The 21,152-nt window shown below is 40.7% G+C and overlaps 1 protein-coding gene across 2 annotated transcripts in view; it reads left to right on the forward strand.

The window, feature by feature from the left end:
- The window catches only part of ESYT2 (extended synaptotagmin 2), a 147,157-nt gene that overhangs the window by 122,705 nt on the left and 3,300 nt on the right, over positions 1-21,152 (forward strand). Inside the window, exons 14-22 of one of the 2 annotated variants that reach the window (XM_059729179.1) lie at positions 1,163-1,225; positions 3,912-3,986; positions 4,516-4,602; positions 5,265-5,414; positions 8,356-8,744; positions 11,737-11,835; positions 13,839-13,970; positions 16,769-16,874; positions 21,033-21,082. In XM_059729179.1, the coding sequence (XP_059585162.1) occupies positions 1,163-1,225; positions 3,912-3,986; positions 4,516-4,602; positions 5,265-5,414; positions 8,356-8,744; positions 11,737-11,835; positions 13,839-13,970; positions 16,769-16,874; positions 21,033-21,082 (1,151 nt within the window). The remainder of the gene's footprint in view (positions 1-1,162; positions 1,226-3,911; positions 3,987-4,515; positions 4,603-5,264; positions 5,415-8,355; positions 8,745-11,736; positions 11,836-13,838; positions 13,971-16,768; positions 16,875-21,032; positions 21,083-21,152) is intronic. The other variant, XM_059729180.1, reaches the window with a different exon arrangement.

Genomic DNA, 21,152 nt, shown 5'->3' on the forward strand with positions numbered 1-21,152 from the left:
ACTGGAACCCAGACTCCTGTACTTGAATACCAGGAATACTATAGTACATACCATTTAACTTTAGCATGTAGCTAGCAACTTTAAAACAAAAAAAAATGTTATAGTTTATTTATAGTTAAAGACTGATGCCATTTTTTTTTTAATGTGGATCATCTGTGCATTTGGATTTTGGAAAGTTTTTTTTTTGTGGAAAGTACTGGTAACATTGCTTTCTGTCTCAAGTATAGCATATTTGAAAACCAGCTTGCGCCAATTCCTGACGTGCCACATTCCTGAGCTTTCCAGCAGAATTCAGCATTGCAATCAGGAGGAAGTTCTGCTTGGAAATTAATGGGATGCTATGGCACACTTGCTAGGCTTCTGTTTCCTTTATTTAATTCCTAAATTACTGCAAGTTTCCCTGGTTTGCGATATGTGCATTTCCCTTCAACATAATTGTTACTGAGGTAAAATAAGGAATTTTTTTTTTTTAGTTAATGGAAAACGGTCAGAGGACAAGGTAATTATATTGTTAAATCTGGGCAACCATCCAAAAACTCTGGTAGATTTTGTACATCTTCAAGTTAAACTAGTAAGTATATTGAATTCCAAAAAGTAAGTGAGCTAGTTGTCTGGTGGCAAAGAAGAAAATGAACAAGGAAAGGGACTAAAATTACTTACATTTTGTATTAATCTGTGTCTTACCAGTATTTTGGAGTAAGTGATTGATTTCCCCATAAAAGCACTACCTCCGTGACTCACCCAACCAACTTGCTTTTCCTCTGTTTTGTGGTGTGATGCTTTAGAAAATATATTCTTCCCATAATAAAGGAGGACAATAAAAAGAGGCTTTTAGGACAGTCAGCACACCATATAACCCATGCAATAAAACTCATTGGTGCCTATATATTTATCAAAACAAGCCAAAATTATACAGGAGCAGTGGATTGAAAATGACTGTTTAAAAGCAGATTAGCACTGGAAGAAGACAAAAGAACAAAAAGCTTTCTTAGGCTTCCTTTTGGAAGTGATTCCTTTATCATTTTGTTTGGAAAGGTTTTTTAGTTTGTTTGGGTTTTTTTCTCTTCTTTGTTGTCATGTGATTACTTACTTAACCTCATAAAATAACTTAATTGCATGCCTTATTAACCCTTCCTATGTTCATTCTCTCTTGACTTAAAAGCAAAATCCATTAGAATTTAACCCTGATGGCTTGAAGAAGGCTGCTGTTCAGAAAGCCCTAAAGGTAAAACTAATATAGTTCTCCATTTTAAGGTCACAGTGTTAATTGGAAATGCACAAATTTCCACATCTTCCAACAAGCAATGGAATTTCCACTCTTAATGTATTTAGTTTCAGAGTATCCAATTCTGAGCACCAAGAATTAACTGATGTGGTGAAGATATTAATAGAATATTTTTTCTGTAAGAACTTGGACTCTAAATTAAGTAAATGATACATAGTCTGCTTTAGAAGGTTAGAAAATCTTAAATTCTACCTTAAAGTGTATTTCATGATCAAGGCTGACATGAAAGTAAAACATCTACATGCTGAATGATACTTTACTGTCTATCTCTAGATGAGTAATCAATAAAGTCTATTAATTTAGCTGGGTTTAAAGATTAATTTTTCTGTTGGATATTTTTCCTGAAAGCTTCCAGTCCCCTTTCTACAAGATGGTGAACACTCTAGCTCTAGGTCAAGAGCACTATGTTTGTGAGTAGTGGAACTGGAAACTTGGTATGTTAAAGAGTTGTAGTGAAAACTAAGCTCCAATTAATAAGAACTCCCTGAATTAATCTTGTTAACAACTGTACACATTGACACTATTACTTGAAAGCTACAGCTTCTGGTTACCATAACTTTTTAGTGATCTAAAAACAGAACCTGAAATATTAATTTTCTCAATTGAAAAGATACATTTCAACTTTCAAGTTATTGTATAAATGCACTGTAAAATATTTTGAATGAATCTGGTTTGTAATATCCTTCTGTTTTTACACAGAAAGAAGCTTTTAAAAATAATGTGTATTCTTTTTCTTGATTCAATTTTTATTAAAAAATAAATAAATCTTTGAGTTGTAAGTATTTAAACATCTGTGGATACCATGTGCTTAGATGAATGGTGTAGAAAGTCCAGGGACTCGGGGGTTAATTTAAGAAGCATTCAAATTGGCTCAAAATTAAAGAGGCTTGTGAATTTATGAATTTCTGTTTGGCCAGCTTGTCCACAAGGGGAAGTTCCTGTGCAGAGAGCTTGTGTGAATTTACAGCACCATAGATAGCTACCCTATACCAAACTCTTCTTGTGAGGGAAGAGTGCCTTTTTGTAATGTGGCATACTTACTACTTTCTAAGTGAGGCAAGCTACATAATACTTATTGTGCCATTAGGGTCCCTATGGATAGTTAGTGTGGAGTAGCTAGGACACTGTAAATTCATATCCTAATTTACTGCAAACTCACCACCCTATGAAGACAAGCACTTGGAGACAGAATGGTCCTGTGAGCAGTAAACTTAATCTTATCAAGGACAGATATTACTAAGGTATTTTGTGTGAAAATATATGTAGGGTCACTTCTTTCATCAGGAATATAAACAATGATTACTAGGCACAATATGATATTTTTTGTTAATATTTCTGTAGATTGCTCCTTTTCATGAAGAAAAGACAACTTCAGGCAACATTTTGTGAAACAGGTTCAAAAGAAATCTTATTCTAATCTTCCAGTGACATTCTTGAATTTATTATCCTGTTATTCCCTAAAAAATGCATGCCTCAGCTGATTTGGATGGAGCTAAAATGCTTTGAGTTTAAAAAAGAAATGCATCAGTGTCCAAGGAAGGAGTGTTCTCTTACCACTAAAAATCAGATCACGTCAAGTGAACTGTTACATTTAGAAAGATACATTTTGTAGCTTTAGAGAGCTATCAATCATTAACTGTTTCTTAATGATTTATTTAAAAATGTAAAATGAGCCTAGTCATTCATTCATTTCATTTTGGTGGCCTTACATGCTTGGGGTTCAGCTAACTTTTCTTTTTAATTTGTCTAATTAATCTCCTATGGGGTAACATTCAAAATACATTAACCATGTATGCTGTACTTCTAAACCTTCTAAATTACGTTAACAGCTGCTCGAGATGATTAACTTTCATGTCTATCTTTGCTTTTTGGCTCGTATAGGCCAATATAAAATGTGTTTTAGAAAACATGGGAAGAAACGTTTTACTTTTATGTAGTAGCTTTATTCTAAATCAATGTTTATTTTTACAGTTTGGTCTAATGCTATAAAGCTGGTGAGCAAGGCTTAGATATGACAGATGGTTGATTCTCTAATAAAGAGTATTTGGTAAACTATAAAAATATACATCAGGTACATTACAGTGTGCATCTTTCTGTTTCCCTATTGACAAGGAAAATTATGGATGATTTGGTATTGCACCTAGTTTAATATAATATTTCTTTGTGAACAAATTAAGTGTCCTGAGTTTGTGCTTTCTCCATGTCTCCCATCTGCATGCAGACCGCAACATTCATTTTGCAGTACTGATGATGCTCCATCAGCTTTTGGGGACTGTAATGTTTATTAAAGTATGAGAGATTGCACTTTTCCATCAGTTTCATTCAAAGAAATGGAAGGAGTCTAAAACTCCAATGTTTGTAGTACTCTGCTTTAAACTAACCTGTCAGTTGTTGTGGGAGTTCGTATCATGAATGTGTTAACCAGCTAAAAAATTTCTGCCCATGTAAATATCTTCAAGCCACTAAAAATTAGGGAAAGTAGCAGAGATACAGATGACAGAGCGCATTCAAAATTTGACAATTAAAAAAAATATCCAAGAGCAAGAGGTGTTAAATTCTTGCATTTAAGTAGAGGGAAATGCAATAGCATATTTTAACAATAAAATTTACACTTTCTCTTTATCAGTCAGGAAAAAAAATAAACAGCAATCCCAATCCACTTGTCTTATTATCAGTCGGACACAATGCACAGGAAAGTAAGGTAAGCTATCACTCTGAGTACTTAAAACTACCCCACATATGTGGTGCCTGATGTATTATATATGAAAACCTTGGTCTTTGTCAACAGTTTGAACCTAATACAAGTAAAAATTAAACATCTGTTTAAAGTCTTGTCTATCTTAAATCAGTTGCTGGTTAGTTGCAGACAGGCCAGGGTTTATGTGAGTATGTACTATATGCAGCCTGGAACCTTACAATAAGGTTATTTTTTCATAGGTCAGCACCATAAAAGGTAGAAGCTAAGTAGCTGGAATTGTACTTCATACAATATGGTTCACCAAAACTATGTGAAATTCTTACTCCTCTTTACTTCTAAAACTAATTTTATTTATTAAATATATATTAATTCCCATATTGTACCATATGTGCCTTGTAGTAAACCTATCTGGACCTTTTTTTAGTCAGTCACATTCAAAACATGAACTGTACAAACTATCTGTGTAATATGAGTGCACATTTGATGCCAACTTTAACAGAAATGCATTTTACTTAGTTATTTTCCTCTTCAGATTCGATACAAGACCAATGAACCTGTATGGGAGGAACACTTCACTTTCTTTATCCACAATCCCAGACGGCAGGAACTTGAAGTAGAGGTAAACATACCTCATTCTCATGCATATTTTCTTGCTAGTGTATTTCTACAATAGCATCCACAGCCGGGAAGGGAGAAAGAAGTGTTTGTAACTGATATTTGCTGCCACAACTGTCTGCTGATGGCTCACATTTTTATGTTGGAAATTAATATTTTTGAAACAACTGTTTGAGCCTTAACAAGCTGCTTTTTCAACCATTAACTTAAAAAGCTACTTTTTTTTTCCTTTAGCATATGCATATCTCCCGTGTCCTCATCCAACCTGATGTGCCCTACTCTATCTAATTATTACATATTTTTGGGCAACGAAGGGAAATAGAGTAATTAAAGACTAGTTTGGTTAATGCTGTTCCCTGATTGTTGTGAGAATTCTTTGCTTATGGGAGCTCAGTTAGACACAACTATGATTGTTTTTCTTCCTTGTGTTAGAATACTTTTATCTGCTAATGAAAGTAGTAACTAAAGGGTATGGATATCAAACTAGTGCAGTTCTTTGCTGATTCTTGTTCCAGAGGCACACCTATAATTGTTGAGCCAGTTAAATTTGGGTTAAGAATAAACTGTATCTGAACTTGGTAAAAACGTTGCAATAAAACCACAGCGTTCTTGTTTTTTTGAGTATTTTTATAAAGCTAAGTATAACTTCATCTATATTGCTTGTAGGTCAAGGATGAACAGCATCAGTGCTCCTTGGGAAATTTCAAGCTTCCTCTAACCCAGCTGCTCGAAAGGGAAGATCTAACTATGCATCAGCGGTTCCATCTGAATAATTCTGGTCCAAACAGCACTATAAACATGAAGATTGCACTCAGGGTATTATAATTTTTCTCCTTTAATTCATGTATGGTTAAGAGTTTTGAGGAAGCATGTTTGACACTTACTCTAGTGTTTTATTTTTGGCTTTAAAAAGAGGACAACAGACCTTTCTTAAGTATTGTGCTGCTTGATATTCTTGAATGTTACAGGATAGCAGGCAACAGTGTTGCTGAAGTAAAATAAAAGTTGCATTAGAAGTGTACTTTGTGGTTTTACTATGATGTGTCAATGGGATTAAAAAAGTGTCTTCAAGAGAAAGGTGAAAACAGGTTGGTAAATGTGCTTTCAGTTTTATATTAGGGAACTCCCTCTTATGAGACGTGCTGAATTGGAAACTATCCTTGCTAGATGCATAAGTAACAGTAGACTACTATTCAGGAAAGTGACGACTTTTATTATGCGTCATATCTTTTATATATACTATATGCTCAAAACACTATGCTGAATTAAATATAAACAACAGGGATAAAAATCAGTTTTGCTGCAAATGAATCATAATGACTTAAGGCATTTTGCGTAAAGAGAAATTGGAAGGTAGACGAGGAGAAATTCTGATAAGATTTCAAAGAGACGAGGATGAAAGCTAAGAGAAGGCTTCCTAGATAGAGTGGAAAAGTAGATAGCATTTCCATCTTCATGATCTTTTTCTCTGGTTTGGCTAGTGTTGATAAAAAGGCTAAGTAAAGGAGTAAAGTGAATATTTGATGGTTTATTAGTTTCAAACCAGTTTCCACAGAGGTTTGGAGGTTGTACTTTTCAATGCGAAAGGTTTTGTTAATTCATTCTATTAACAAGACTCATTTTATGATATACTTTTCTGTCTTTGTTTGCTACTGTATTTACTTGACTATAAGACAAGCTTTTTTCCCCCAGTCACCATGGGGTGGGGGGAAGAGGAGGGAGTTCCTCAAACTACATTACATTAAACTGCTGCCAAAAGCAGCATGTGCTTAGTAATGGAAACCAAATATGAAGTTGATTAAAGGCAGTAAAAACTGTGCATGTCCATAAAGCAAATGGCTCATATTGGGCAAGCATACTTTTTTTTTTTTTTGCAAAAATATTTATTTCTTCTGTGCATGTGTGCATATGTATATGTATAGAATAACTGTACAAACTTTTTTGAAAAAAAAATACATAAATGTAGATATATATAGTTATACTAGCCAATTGCCCATCAGGAATGATGGGTAGGGACGGAGTGCAGCCACCTACCACCCCATGCCACCGCTGCCTCCCAGGAATGGGGGGGAGCTTGCCCTGCCATCCCCTCCATCCACCTTGGCCAGCACCCCATGCTGCCACCACCTCCGGGGGGGGCCAGCAGTGTCCCCTCCATCCCCACCATCATGGCGGTGTTCCACCGTGGCCTCCTGTCCAGAACACTCTTGAAGCACTCTGATTGGTTGTTTCAGTTGGCATTGTGATTGGCTGCCAAGACAACCAATCAGAGTGCAAATAAAGTGTTAAGACAGACTAAGACTTTTAATATATTAGACTAGCTAATTTCCCTGTCAAGAATGACAAGGGGGCAGGGGCATGAACAGAGGCCTGTGTCCAGCCGCCTTCCCCTCCCCCCCCCACATTGCGGGTCTGGCATTGCTTCCCCCCCCCCCCCCCCCCGAGTCCAGGCCCATTCCCACTCTACCTCCCCTTTGGGTCTGGGCTTGTTCCCCACCCCGCGATCCGGGTCTGACTGGTCCGCATCGTCCTCCCTCCCCTCCCCACTCTCCTTCCTCCCTCCCAGCTGTTGGCAGGGCCCTTTGGGGCTGTTGTCAAGTAGCAGCATACAAAGATAGGTTACTGCAGCCCATCTGAATAAGATATATGGTAGTGCCCATTGTGCTCAGTCCCCCTTAGCATTGACTCAGGTCATGATGAGCCACTATACTGAATACATTTTTACTTCCTCTTCACTCCCACAGCTGAGTTGTGCCTTTCTTTCCCATTTCCAGTTATTCCTCTTTCTTTACCAGCCTTAAATGTCTGGCAAACATCATGAAACAGGGCCCCAAACAGTTCTCCCAGAATCCTTCTGTTGCCCCCCCTCCTCTCAGCCTATCACTTATGATTAGTGTGGAGCCAAACCAGGTTGCCCTGTGCCTTATCTAATATAATTTTAGAGTATAGAATATAATTTTTTGGAGAAACACAGGACTCATGACAAGAACACCTGGTTCCAGGCATGAGTGTGGGGGGCAGCAATTAGCACATGGGTGCTTTGTGGGGGGTATCTGGAGTATACACACATACTAAGCAATGCTGAGCCATGGGGTCACTGGCTTAAAATGCTGTTGACTCTGAGGCCCAGCCCAGTGAACTATATGGTAAATCATGAGCCATTTGACTTTGGACTAGCATCATGTATAGTTTGTACTTGTTCTCTAAGTAGGTGCTAAAACACTACCTTAAAGCATGTTTATGGAGTACCTGTGCTAAAATTTGCAGTAGTTTCAAAGAAGGCAGAATTAATCAATTCTGAATGACCTAAGTCTATGGGTACCCATAGTAACTTGCCTATATGCAAATTACTTTAGGCATGTTTATTTCAAAATCAGTGTTTTCAAATTGGCCCCTAACTTGCACGTGCTCAAGGAGAGCAGGGTCTGGTGCGGGGTGGGGTAGGGGAAAGGAGCTGTAGGTGGAAGAAGTTGTGGGGATAAGGCAAAGCTGCTATCTGATTCCCCCAAATTTATTTCCCCTGTTCTAGCAGTGGGAGGGAGGCTTCAAGGCAAACCTCCAACAATTAGATTTAATGCCTGGAAAATAATAAGAAATTTATGAATTTTCCATATATAGAATCTAATCATTGGAGGGATTGTTTTATATTTGAGTAAATACAGTATATCTTACCAAAAATCTAATATAAAAAGTCTTTTATTTCCTGTGTTCTGTACCATGATAGCTCTTTAATGTTATGTATATTTTTACTATCTAGGTACTTTCTCTTGAAAAGCAGGAGAGATCTCCAGATCACCAACACTCAGCCCAAGTAAAGAGGCCTTCTGTTTCCAAAGACACAAGAAAATCTTCTTTTAAGCCTCAGGTCCCTGTTTCTCCACCAGCTGATTCAAATAAGCCTGTCCAAGCTTCCCCAGTGATTGACAGCGATAAAAAAACTGATATGGGTGAAAAAAGCCGAACTCCTAATGCCAGTCCCCAGTGGCCAACAGATCTCAGCCGAAGTTCCTCCAGTCTCCATGTCTCCAACTTCACCTCTTCTCCCAGCCACTTCTCAGTCAAAGAACCAACTCCAAGTATAGCCTCAGACATATCGCTGCCCATTGCCACACAGGAACTACGGCAAAGACTACGACAACTTGAAAAGTAGGATCTTACAAACTTGTTTTTTTCATTGCATCTGAAAACGTTAGCAGCAGTATTGTAAAAAAACAAAACAAACAAACAAACAAAAAACCTGCTCCGTTTGCAGTTCAGAAATCATTTTTGTAACGGCTTAGTACTGCAAACTCAACTTTAGTTTATAAAAAAATCAGTCTCTGTGCTTTTTGCTTCATAACTTCTTAGTAAGAAAGATTCTGCAAGTAGAACTTACCTGACAGTTTTGTTGATGTACAAGATAAAATGAAGCCCAGCTTCCTCTCTCATTAGCTAGGGAGTGTTACGAGAAGCAAAACCATGTTTTTGGTCAGTATGATATCAGTCCATTACAGAGTGGTGAATTGCTGACCCCTCTGGAGCCTACTGGCATTAATGTCATGAAAGCAGATAGGCTCAACGTAACTGGTTTTAGAGTTGCCCAGAGGGATGACAACTGAAGAATGTTATGTGAATAATTAATTCCCTTTTGATTAATTAGGATCACTGAAACAGGCCTTGGTTATTGTTTAGATTTCTCTCTTGGGTATTTTAATTATTATTATTATTATTAGTCATTCATTTTTATGTTGTTGCAAAGAAGTAGTACTTTTCAGTAAAGACAGTGCTGCAGCCATTCTGTAATACATAGAAGGATGACAACCCAGATACATAACAAGCAGCCTTTGCACCCAGAGTAGGAGCATGATGGGATGGTAGTGGCCACCAGTTTTGTGTCCCATCTAAGTCGTTACCCAGGGCTGGTGCTGTGCTACTGTGGAAATTTATACCTGCTCATTCATCTTTGTAGTTTGTAGGAACTTTTTTTAAATTAACCTTTTTTTATATTGTGTGAACTAACCCAGTATTTTTGTATCAGCTTTTAGTTCAACTGTTTAAATAAAGACAGCTTATTATTTAAGACAGGGTAAAATACTGTGCCATATTTTGATCCCACTCACAAGTTTATGCCTGATGAAGCATTTTTTGCAAACCCATGTTTTGGTTTGCTTCCAATTTATTATTCCAAAAAGTGGAAGTGAAGTTTCTTGTGTTTGTGTTCCAGTTTGAATTGTTTGGGAACCTTAGTGGAGTCTTGTGTGTAGTCACTTCTGTGTAAACTGTGCAAGAAAAATAAGTCTGTTTTTTTTCATTCTACTTAAGATATTTCCTAGATAACTCAGAAGTTATTTAACATTTCAGATGTGCTGTATGTATAATCTTAAGTAAGCGGAGGCATTTTTATGTACAGTTGCGCAATGCATAGTTGACATGAATAGAAAGTTATGTATAGAGGTGTTATAGATTCAGGAGTGTTGAACATGCAGTATATTCATCTGAAGCTCTGCCAAGTTACCACTCCCTCAGGTATGAAGCATTCAAATAAACATGCTACGTTCCTTTTAATTAAATATGACCTTATGTACATAAAGAAGTTATGTACATAAAAGTAAATTTGAACCTTATACCTTTAGCGCACAATCAGTCAGAACTTTCTTCTTAAACAAGCAAAGCAAAAAGGACTATGTTAGTGCCACATGCTTGTTTAGCATTTAAAATGAAATGGCAGGAGCATTTAAAATCAAATTAGCTTAGAACAGGAGTGGGCAAAATGGCAGATCTGGCCAGTGGCTGGATTTCAGCAGCCCCTACCTGCATTTCCCAGCAGCCCCTGCCCACATTGCTACAGCTGATTTCCATGGAGACCTCAGCAGTTGTGCCAAGACAGGTGGGGCCAGAGTTTCCATGGCGACCAGCTGCAGCAGTGCTGGCAGGGTGTGCAGCTGGGTGAAGAGTTGCTCCACAGCCAGGGCTGGGATCTTGCAGTGTTGACAGCATGGTCTGGAGCGGGGGCAGATCTGCGATCTGTTGCCTACATTCCCTGGGCGTGCAGAGCTGCTGGGAAATGGAATCCACTGAACTTTGCCTACCTCTGGTTTAGAAGCTTAACATATATCCAGCTGTAAATTACAAATAGGAAGAGTACAACCTGGTGTCAGTTTCTGTTTGTTATTTATCACTAGGGAGGGTTTTTACTGGTATTATTATAGAATTTAGAGATGAAAACTAAAATCAACATAGGAACTGCTATTTGCTGAGTCAGACCATAGGTCCATCTAGCCTAGTGTGTCCTGTCTTTAACAGTGGTGGAGAATGGACGGATGTTCAAGAGGAGGGGAAACAGGACACCCCTTGCTCCTCTCCCACAGCAGCTTCAGGCATTCAGTTCTGATTCAAAGACTGCACCCTATCTATCATGTTCAAAACCTTCTGATAGACCTTTCCTCCATGAATTTATCTAGTTTCTTTTTCAGCTGGGTTCAACCATCAGCTCTACATCCTGCTGTGTCACTTAATTGATTCTGTGCCACTAAAATTGCTCTCTTATTGTGATCCTGAATATAGTCTTGCTCTATTCTCATCAGTTGTGTTAATGCTGCTTCAGTTTTCCTCTTCAGGAAAGTGAATTCATACGTGGTGATTTTTTTTCAAAGTCTTTTTTGAGAACATCAGGTGTTCAGAACTATCATGAGTACTTCCTCCTCCTTTTTGACAGCAAAGTTTATAAGCAAGGTAAAATGTATCAGGATGAAAATAGGCAGACAAGGTTCCTTGGGTGAATTTGATATCTTTTATTAGACCAACCCAAATAGTTGGAGAATATTTATTAAGCAAGCTTTCGGGTTCAAAAACCCTTCGTCAGGCTAAGGAAGTTTCAGCAGTTGGTGTGTGCTCTTCCTGGATGGATGAAAATGGCAGTCAAACGAATAATGGAAACCTAACGGCAGAGCACTGGTGCAATTTTTAGGCTAATTACGCCCTTCATTCTTTCCCTTAGAGCTGCATTTCTTGCATATGCATCCTTAGAAAGCTCTGCCTAACAAAAAAATGAAATAAATAGGCATGGCATCAGTGACATGGATCTGCATGTATAATTCATGTAATCTGTTCTTTTGTATATATTCAGATATTGACTGGAATGTTCTGTTTCTACTTGCAGCGGGACAACTTTGGGACAGTCTCCACTAGGGCAGATTCAGCTAACAATTCGTCATAGCTCACAAAGAAACAAACTAATGGTGGTGGTACTTTCTTGCAGGTGAGCATAGGAAACCAAACTGCATCTTTGTACATGTCTCTCTGCAGACTTACTCAGCTGTTGGCCAAAGCACCTTTTGACTTATTTTTTTTTAAATCACATGTTGTACCATAGTAATTTGCAAATGCCAAAAAAGTTTTTATCAGTTAAAAAAAAACAACAGTTAAGTAACCAGATCTCTATTTGGATTGCTATTTGGATATTGCCTAACTAATTATAGTTTAACAGCAATGTCTAGATATCAGCAATGCCTGAAAGTTACATGAAAGAGTTGCTGTGCAGTTTTTGGGAAGCAGTACATCTAAGGAATATGGCTGTGGACTGGGTTCAAGAACCAAAGGTGCTTCCAGCTCTGTCTACCATTTACCTTCTGTATGACATTTTGTAAATCACCTCATCTCATCTTTCCTTTCCCAACTTCTGTCTTGTCTCATTATATTGTAGGTTATATGTATTTTAGTTTACACAGAACCTGCCACAACAGGACCCTCTAATAAACAATTGTGGCTAACTGTCACGTGTCAGAAAAGTGTTGATGTAGTTCAGCAAGTTAATACCACTGGAGTTGGTAGCCAGAGAACAGCACTTTTTCAGCTCTTAAACATCACAAATATAACTCATTTCATCCTTCGTATCTGTGTGAACCTTATTTAGCTATCGATTACCAAATCACAATGCTAGTTCCATCCATGAACTGGGGAGTTGAGCTTAAGTCATCGTTTAAAAGCTACCTCTAAATAGAGGATTTTTTCTGAGTCAGTATTTTGTTAATTTTTTTTGTCCAACCCAGTTTGAAGGGTAAGGCTAGGATCCAGAGTGACCTGGATAAACTGGAGAAATGCTTTGAAATTAATCACGTGAAATTCAGCAAGGACACATGCCAAGTCCTGCACTTGGAACGGAATAACTGAATGCACAAGTACAGGCTAAGAAATGACTGGCTAGGTTGCAGTACTGCAGAGGTGGACCTGGGAGTTGCACTGGACCATAAGCTGAATATTAGCTGTGCTCTTGTTGCAAAAAAATATAAAAAGCCAATAGCATACTGGATGGTACTAACAGGATTGTCACTTGAAAATCAAGGGAACTGATTCATCAGCTGTATTCAGCACTGGAGAGGCATCATCTGGAGTACTGTTTCCAGTTTTGGGCCCCACACTTCAAGAAGGATGTGGACAGGTTAGAAATAGTCCAGGGAGAGCAACAAAAATGACTCTGGCCTAGAAAACATGACTTATGAAGACAGGCTGAAAGAACTAGGATAGTTTAGTTTAGAGAAGAGAAGACTGATAGGGATTTCATAAATCTTCAAATACCTGAAGGATGATTAAAGAGAAGATAGAGATAGACTATTCTCTGTGGCCATAAGGGACAGGACTAGGAGTAATGTTCTCAAGCTGCAGCAGAGGAAATTTAGGTTGGAGAGTAGGAAGAACTTTCCGACTATGAAGGTGGTTAAGCATCGGAACAGGCTGCCTAAAGAAGTTGTGGAATCTCCATCTTTTGACATTTTTAAGATCAGGTCAAACAGACACTTGACTGCATGGTTTAGTTGGGGTGATTTTGTTTGGAGCAGGGGGCTGGACTTGACCTCCTGAGGTCTTTTCCCAGCCCTCCTTTTCAGTGTTCCTATGAAATCTCTCATGTTGAGGCTTTACCGCATCTTTTAAGAGAGTTTTTCCACAGTATAAACTCTTCAGGTGTTACTCAGTTTCACGGCCCCATTCCTATATATATATCACCTTTGACTGTCCCTAAACAATTCCTCTTCATAATAATGACAGAATTAAAATATGTATACCATCTCATATCCTCACTTAGTGCTGGGACAACCTAGCAGTATCTCTTTCTTGATTTGACAAAAAGAAAGATGAAGATGCAAGACAGACAAGAATATATATAAATAGGAGGCAAATGCACTGTTTTTTCTTATTTAACAATCTCTTATTTATTTTCTACTATTTTTCCTTTTTGGTGAGAATCTTTTTTTTTTTTGGCCACAGAAATCTAATCGCCTTTTCAGAGGAGGGATCGGACCCCTATGTACGATTGTACTTACTGCCTGATAAGAGAAGATCGGGAAGACGAAAAACACATGTATCAAAGAAGACGTTAAATCCAGTGTTCGATCAAACGTATGTTAAAAGTTTCCATTTACTAGTATTACATTATGTAATATATAAAGCTATTAAACTTCCAATGCATGAACTTGGGATAAGCGGGCAATTTTCAAATGAGAAGGCAAGTTGTAATCTCTTTACTCTGTATTACAAAAATTACAGAATTTGGCCTGCTTGTTTCTCCATTGGAAGAGTTTTGCCAGTAGGATCTGATGGAAACAGGAGTGTAGATATGGCATATGATACCTAATGCCCTATTCAAGGAAGCAGAAGCTTTCAGAAATGTGCCTTGCTGCTAGCCAACTTATTTCCAGTAATAATATGATTGGCAACTCTAGGTGGGTGGTAACTGTGCCTTTGAAACAGTGTCATCTATTCGTGCCAAGAGGAATTCCAGTTAACATATTTGTTGAAGTATTTGCTGCAGTTTAGTTTTCAAGGAGAGCTTACAATATTCACAATATCTCTAGAGTCAATCCAGTGTTGCTAACAGCCTCCTAATATAGGCAGCATCTGATGGTTTTGATTAGATTATGGGCCCCAGTTTTACAAAGGTGTTGGGAACATCTGGAACCTCTGTAAATATCGGCATTGATATAAATTAATATTAATTTTATCTAAAACTTCTTCTGCATATTGTCAGTTTGAATTTCTTATTTGACTTCACTTGAACTGTAAACAATTTAATTGTGTATTCTGGCTTTTTTGATGACTGACAAATGTGCTCGTTAAGTGATTTTGTGTTAAAATAGATACATATTTAAAACAAACTTTTTGAGAATATAGCTCTTTTGAGAACTTTTTGAGAACATAGGCAACTTTTTGATAATAATCATTTTGAGAATATAGGAATAGCATAACAAGCTGTTCCTGTATATTGCATCTAGATAGAATACTTTGCAGACTTACAAATAAAATAATGCTATAAATGTGCTTCCACTTTACTAAACAGAGTGATGGACTTGTATATCAATTGTAAGTGGCAGTGCAATGAAGAATTTCAGGCAACAACAGACTGAATCCTAGAAGCCCCTGGGGATAATGTGATTGAGATGCACCATTAACTTGTGTGCTGTTGCCTACCTTCATGTGTGGCTGCATTTGACATCCCAGCTTGAAAACTAACTGGGCATAAGTAGTCTTGTGTGTGAGTCCCAACAGGGCTTGAACACGCATCTCTGGAGCCATAGCAAAATGTCTTAACTATTCTATGACTATGCCTCATCCCAGACATCACCATTTATGACCGGTGGGACATGCACATCTTTAAACCTATAAACAGTAAATCGTGAAAAGACAAAGAAAATTGAGGTTACATGTGGGCTCCTTGAGAAGTACAGGGTAGCTCTAGGCTGAGGATATTAAAGAGCATCTTTTCTTCTATTTTCAGTCTGCGATAAAATGAACATAGCTGTTAATGCAACAGTTCTGAGGTGAAAGAGCCTTGCAAAATGATGCGGTTCTTGCAAGGCTTCATTTTCTATTCAGCTAGTAATACTTGTGACTTTATAGAGGCAATGTGGAAACCAAGTCTTCCCTCCTTAGTGCTGTCCTTGACAAAGTGCCCCAGGTGGTATTCTTCATACAAGTGACCTTTGTCTAGTGACTTAAGTCTTAGTAGCTCAGCCCTCAGGAGGGTTTGCTACCACAGAGGGAAATGCTGGGTGTCTGCCATTGTCTACAGCCAGTTCAGGAGGCCATATGTCCCAATGGGGGTTGAGGGGGTAGAGTGGCAGAGAAGGGTAGACATCTGGTCTCCCTATAATATGTTAGCAAAGGGGGTTGAAATGACTCTACCAGAGCCCTGATTTTACACATAAACAAGGAAAACATAATTAGTGCCTGTACATGAGCGCAGAGACTGCTCTAATGCACTGTAATTACAGTGTGTTAAAGCAGACTCGATTAATCAAGTCTGCTGGAACATGGTAATTATCACACTCCAGCAGCCTCCTGCATCTCACATGTTAGCATCCCCGTGCTTAAAAATGGTGGCGGGGGTGCTTGAGCTAAAGCTCATCGAACATTTGATGAGTTTTTGTTCAAGCGCCCCCACCACCATTTTCAACTGTGGGTTTACTGTTACACAAGACGCTGTGGTGCTTTAAAAGCACCACCCCTCCCTCGCCCCCAGAGCACATGTAAAAGTGGCCAATAGGCTGGTTATATAATACATGTTTGATTTCCGTGAGACCCACATCTTTATCCTTCTTACCACAGGTGACATTTGAGTTTTCTTGCCTGAGAGGGCAAAGTAGCGAATCAGAAGTTGACATTACAGTGACAAATTTGTAAAGGACAGATTCTGCCCCTACTGTCCATTAGTTAGATGGTTCCAGAAGCAGAGGGAAAAGTTGCATTCTTCTGTGCAATATGGCAGGATTTGAGAATCTCTATGGGGACATTGTATGTGCACTACCATGGATGAGAGAATGACAGATCTGCTGGTAGCAGTACCAAGTCCTGATAACAAAATGTTTAACAGTGCCTCAATGTAGAGAATAGAAGTCTATTTTTTATTTGCCCCAAAAAGCCAGCCCATGATCCATTTATTAGCAGTGGATTCTCTGAAAATGGTCTGGCACAGCATCACACAATTCCAAACATTTTAATTGAGCATCGAAGTATAGGGATTATCTTCTCTCTTTTACCACATGCCCATTTGTGTGCTTTTATTTTGGGATGTTAAAAAAAGGTTTCTAGGAATAGGTCAGCAGTGGGTGTTTATTAGTAGAAACTGAACTAGGAGAGTCCAGAAGATTTTGCACATTTCAGGTACCAAATTCTATCTATATCGATATTTTTCATGTTAGCTTCGATTTCAGTGTTTCCTTTCCTGAAGTACAGAGGAGAACACTAGATGTAGCAGTGAAAAACAGTGGTGGCTTCTTGTCCAAAGACAAAGGGCTGCTTGGCAAGGTAAGTTGAAGACAAGCAGATAAATGTTATTACACTTTTAATAAAATTCTCCATGGACCTGAGCTTGCTCTTGTTAACTTCAGTAAGTAACCCAGTTTAGACTTATCATTTTGTTAAAAAAGTGACATTGAGAAAAGGAGCAAATTGCTGGAGATGGCGGGAGTTGAGGAGGAAATAAAAGAATAGACACCAAATAATCAGATGGATAATATATGCTGCTGCTAAACTACATATGCTAAGAAGAACAAAAACTGAAGTGCTCTGGAAAACTGACTTTTTAGTTATCGAATCAGATAAGAAAGAGTAGAACCTGGGTGAAATCCCAGAATATACTCTCCCATAATTATAATTCATGGGATCTAGCCACTTAACTTCTAAGGATTATTTCTGCAAATACTGCCACAGAAACAATCATTAGGCAGATTTTCTTTCCAGAGAAAGGAAGAGCCAAGTGAAGGCATTTATCAAAGTGCCCACAACAAATTCTCACTTAATCAAAATATCCTTCCTTACAGTTAAACGAGGGGGCTTTTAGCACAGCTACATCAGCTGATTGCAGCTGCCATGTCACATTTACTTAAGGCATTAAATTATTGTTTAAAACCAACAACTTTAGTCTTCTCCAGAAATTGCATTACAGCACAAATGTAAGATGCTTTCTACTGGCAGTGTTGCATACCATGTAGTCTACAACATTGTCAGGCTTTGACCTCTAAGAGCAATGTTTAGACTTAGGTTGCATTCAAACATGCATTTGTACCACAAGAATTTATTCTGGTAGAAAAATAACTAGAAGAATTTCTTCTGGTACAAAAACAGCCTGGGAGCTGGACTGTACAGACATTCTTCCAGCCCCATGGCTGGAGAGCTTCATAGCCAGGGGGCACTAGAGGGCTGTTCTCCAAATGACTTCTGAGTTCAGGGGAGCCCATTGACAGCCTGTCCTCCCCCCTGCCTGGGAAGGGGGCCAGCTGTCAAACGGCTGTAGGAAGCTGCTGAAAAGCAGCAGCTGCCACTGACAGTCACCCCAGAAGTATGCCCCCTATTCTTCACTCCAATCCCGTCCATCAGCTGATTGAAAGAAAGTGGCGTTCTGTGGTGGGAACCCTTCTGGTTCTTCCTTGCAGGACAACAGCCACAGTTCCTTGCACTCCTCCAGATTGATCCAGACATAGGCAATGCGTAGGAGGGGCATGGGGGGTGGGGGAGCACATCCCCCCCCCCAAGATTGGCCCTCACCAGTCAGGAAGTGGGAGGTGACTGCGAGTTCCCCCCCCCCCCCAATTATATGGGAGGGAAACGCCAGTGGCACTTCTGGGTTTGCCGCCGGCCTCACCCCACATACTCTAGGTTGACCAAGGGCAGTGCAGACTGAGGTGTGGGCGTTTTACTGTGGTAGCAAAGCTCCTGAGCCTTACCACCATAGCACAGCAGCCTGCTTTGCCCACACAGCTCCAGGTCAGCTGGGTGGCACGGGCAGCAAGAGGAAGTTAGATGGAGTCAGGAGCTGGTCTGGGGAAAGTCACTGCATGCCTGGATCTCAGCCCCTTTGGCTTCTACTTGCCACTACCTACCACTCAATGTAGCAGCAGAGGCAGTGATTTAAAAGCTGGAGGGACCAGGAGTGGGTGTTTGGAGGTGCTCTCCCTTGTTGACCCACAGCCCAGCTGAGCACCAAGGCACTAATTTAAAAGCCCCCCAAACCCTTTTCCCAGCTGCTAGCTTTTAAATCACCATCCCACTATTCAATTGTGTGGTGGGGGTGACGAGAATAAACTGGCAAGAGCCAGCAAAGCCCCCAACCTCCTCCCCAAATCAGGGACCGCCCCATTTGAAGAAGAGGCAGAAAGTGGTGGCTGCTGCTGTCCTCACCTCCCAGTCTATGGGAAGGAGGAAGCAGCTACAAGCCATGCCTTCTCAAGACTGAGGTGACCCCAGGCACAGGAAGGCAGGAAGCCTTTCCCCAACTTTACTCCTTCTGGACCCCAGGTACATGTCCACACATGCAGGCATATGCATTTGCAGCAGCTCAGATAAAAGTGGCACAAATTTGAACTGGGGCTTTTTGCCTCAATGCACATGCCTGGACATGCATTTTAGTGTGGGGCAAATTGTGCCACTTAGGGCAAAATAACGCTGCCTGGCTCCTCCTGGATCTGCCGCCAGGGGGGAGCTAGAGGCAGGAGCCAGCACCTGTGCTGGCCCCAGCAGTATAAAAACCTGTCCTGGCCAGCAGCTCAGGGCTACTTGTCCTCAGGAGCTTCTGAGGCCTGGGCACTTGGTATCTGGGGACACTACTCATTGTGCCAAATGGACTGCTGAAGCAGCATCCCAAATTCACTTTTTAAAATACCCCAAAATCCATGTTCGTCCACAATTAGAACAAAAGAAAGAGAGAGAGAGGGATCGATTAGATGGGCAATGTTTTATTGCTATATTTACAATTTTAAAGCAATTTGGAAGCCTACCAGTGTCTCTATCATCATAATACAATAAATACTAAATATCTATGTTTTGATGTTTGCTTTTGGTTTCCTTATCACATGGGGGGATGTGGGATTTGCAGAAGGGGGGTGGGAAGGGGATGGAGGGATGTGGGGGGATGCGGGTCAGTGTGTGGGTAGGTGTGGGGGATCTGTGGATGTGGGGGGACTATGTGGAGGGGCTGCTTAGGAGGGGTGGGTCCCTTGCCTCTCACAGGGTGCAGCCCCCTTACGTAGCACATGCACTGCCCCACCTTCAGGGTCCCAGCAACCCCCCCCGCCTCTGAGCCCTCCCACTGGCCCCCCCCAGCTCGTCTCCAGTCTCCTGCCTCAGTAGGTTGGACATGAGCAGAGAAACGAGGAGGGGGCTGGAGACGATTCAGGGATTCTTCCACTCTGCTCCAGCCTCCTGATCGCTTCCCCTGCTCAGCTCCTGCCCTCCCCTAATCGCTCCCCCTCTCAGCTCCAGCCTCCCATACTGCCCACAGCTTACCAGCAGTGGCAGCAGCGATTGGGGTACTTGGGGCCTTGTGGCACAGCCCCTCTGTGGGGCTCAGCCCTGGGCACCTGGCACCCACGCTGCTGAATTGCTTGGGTGCAACCTGGCTTGCCAGGGCGCCATGCACTGTCAGACAGCTCAGGGGCACTGCAGCTGTCACCTGGGGCTCGGTGCCACTCAGTCTGAGCAGCCCCGAGCTGCCAGACAGCATGTGGCCCTGCATAGTGCCCTGCGAAGCCAGGCCGCATGCATGCAATGTGGCAGCAGCGTGGGTGCGGGGCCCCCCATGGTCCCCTGCTTCCTCCTTCATCCCCACCCCTCCCAACTCCCTACTTACCTGGCACGGAGCCCAGGTCCAGGTTCCCATTACCTGCACTGCTGCTTACCCAACACGAGCAGGCAACGTGCTTCAGCTCCAGAGCAAGGGCCAGCCATAGAATATGCTCTGGCTGGCTACCAGAGCGTCTCCGTGGAGGACCTGGACTCTGGTTGCCTGAGGCCACAGTCTGGGACCATGCCCTGTCCTGCTGCTCTTCCTTGGAGTATTTTTTGATACCTGAATTTCCAGGTATCAAATTTTGAACCTGTGCTGCAAATTTGCAGCACAGGGAACGGTTTTTGTTCTTAGCGTGCATCTTGCAGTGTCTCAAAGGAGTCTCTCTTTTGAGATGCTGCAAGAGGCACATGCGCATCTGTGTGGATGCGCCCCAGGAGGAATTGCACTGGAAGAAAGTGTATAGGTCTTTAGTCTCCCAGGAGAAACTCTCCTGCGTAGGTGCTGACTCTGTGCATGTTCCAGGGCTCAAGCCCCACCCTGAAAAATATTAACAGGTGCTTAGCACCCAAAAGCCATGTAGGGCAAGCCAGGTTGAAGTATCATACTGCCTCTTCTGAGCATGTGTAGGGCTTGATGCTGAAATGGGAGGGAAAAAAAGCACCTACCAGCAAAAAACGAAGTTGGCACCTATGGTCTCCTGAGACCAATTTAACCCTGACTGCTGCCACTACCTACCACTCCTGGAGTGGCCATTTCTGCTCTGGGGGAAAAACCCTGAACATCTGTATGCTTTTGGTGTCTACCAGGAGAATTGTGATTCTCCCAGTAGAAACTAATCATCTGTACCTTGCCTTAAATCCACACACATTTCCTTAAGCACTGTTCATCTTTCTTTTCAGTTATTGATACCTCTGGCATCTGATGAACTCTCCAAAGGTTGGACAAAATGGTGAGTAAAATGTCATTTCTTTTTTCCAAATAACATAGTTGTATTTTAAGTAACTCCTTCACTCTTTCCC

This window comes from Alligator mississippiensis, chromosome 5 (genome assembly GCF_030867095.1).
Source record: "Alligator mississippiensis isolate rAllMis1 chromosome 5, rAllMis1, whole genome shotgun sequence".
NCBI classification, from domain to species: domain Eukaryota; kingdom Metazoa; phylum Chordata; order Crocodylia; family Alligatoridae; genus Alligator; species Alligator mississippiensis.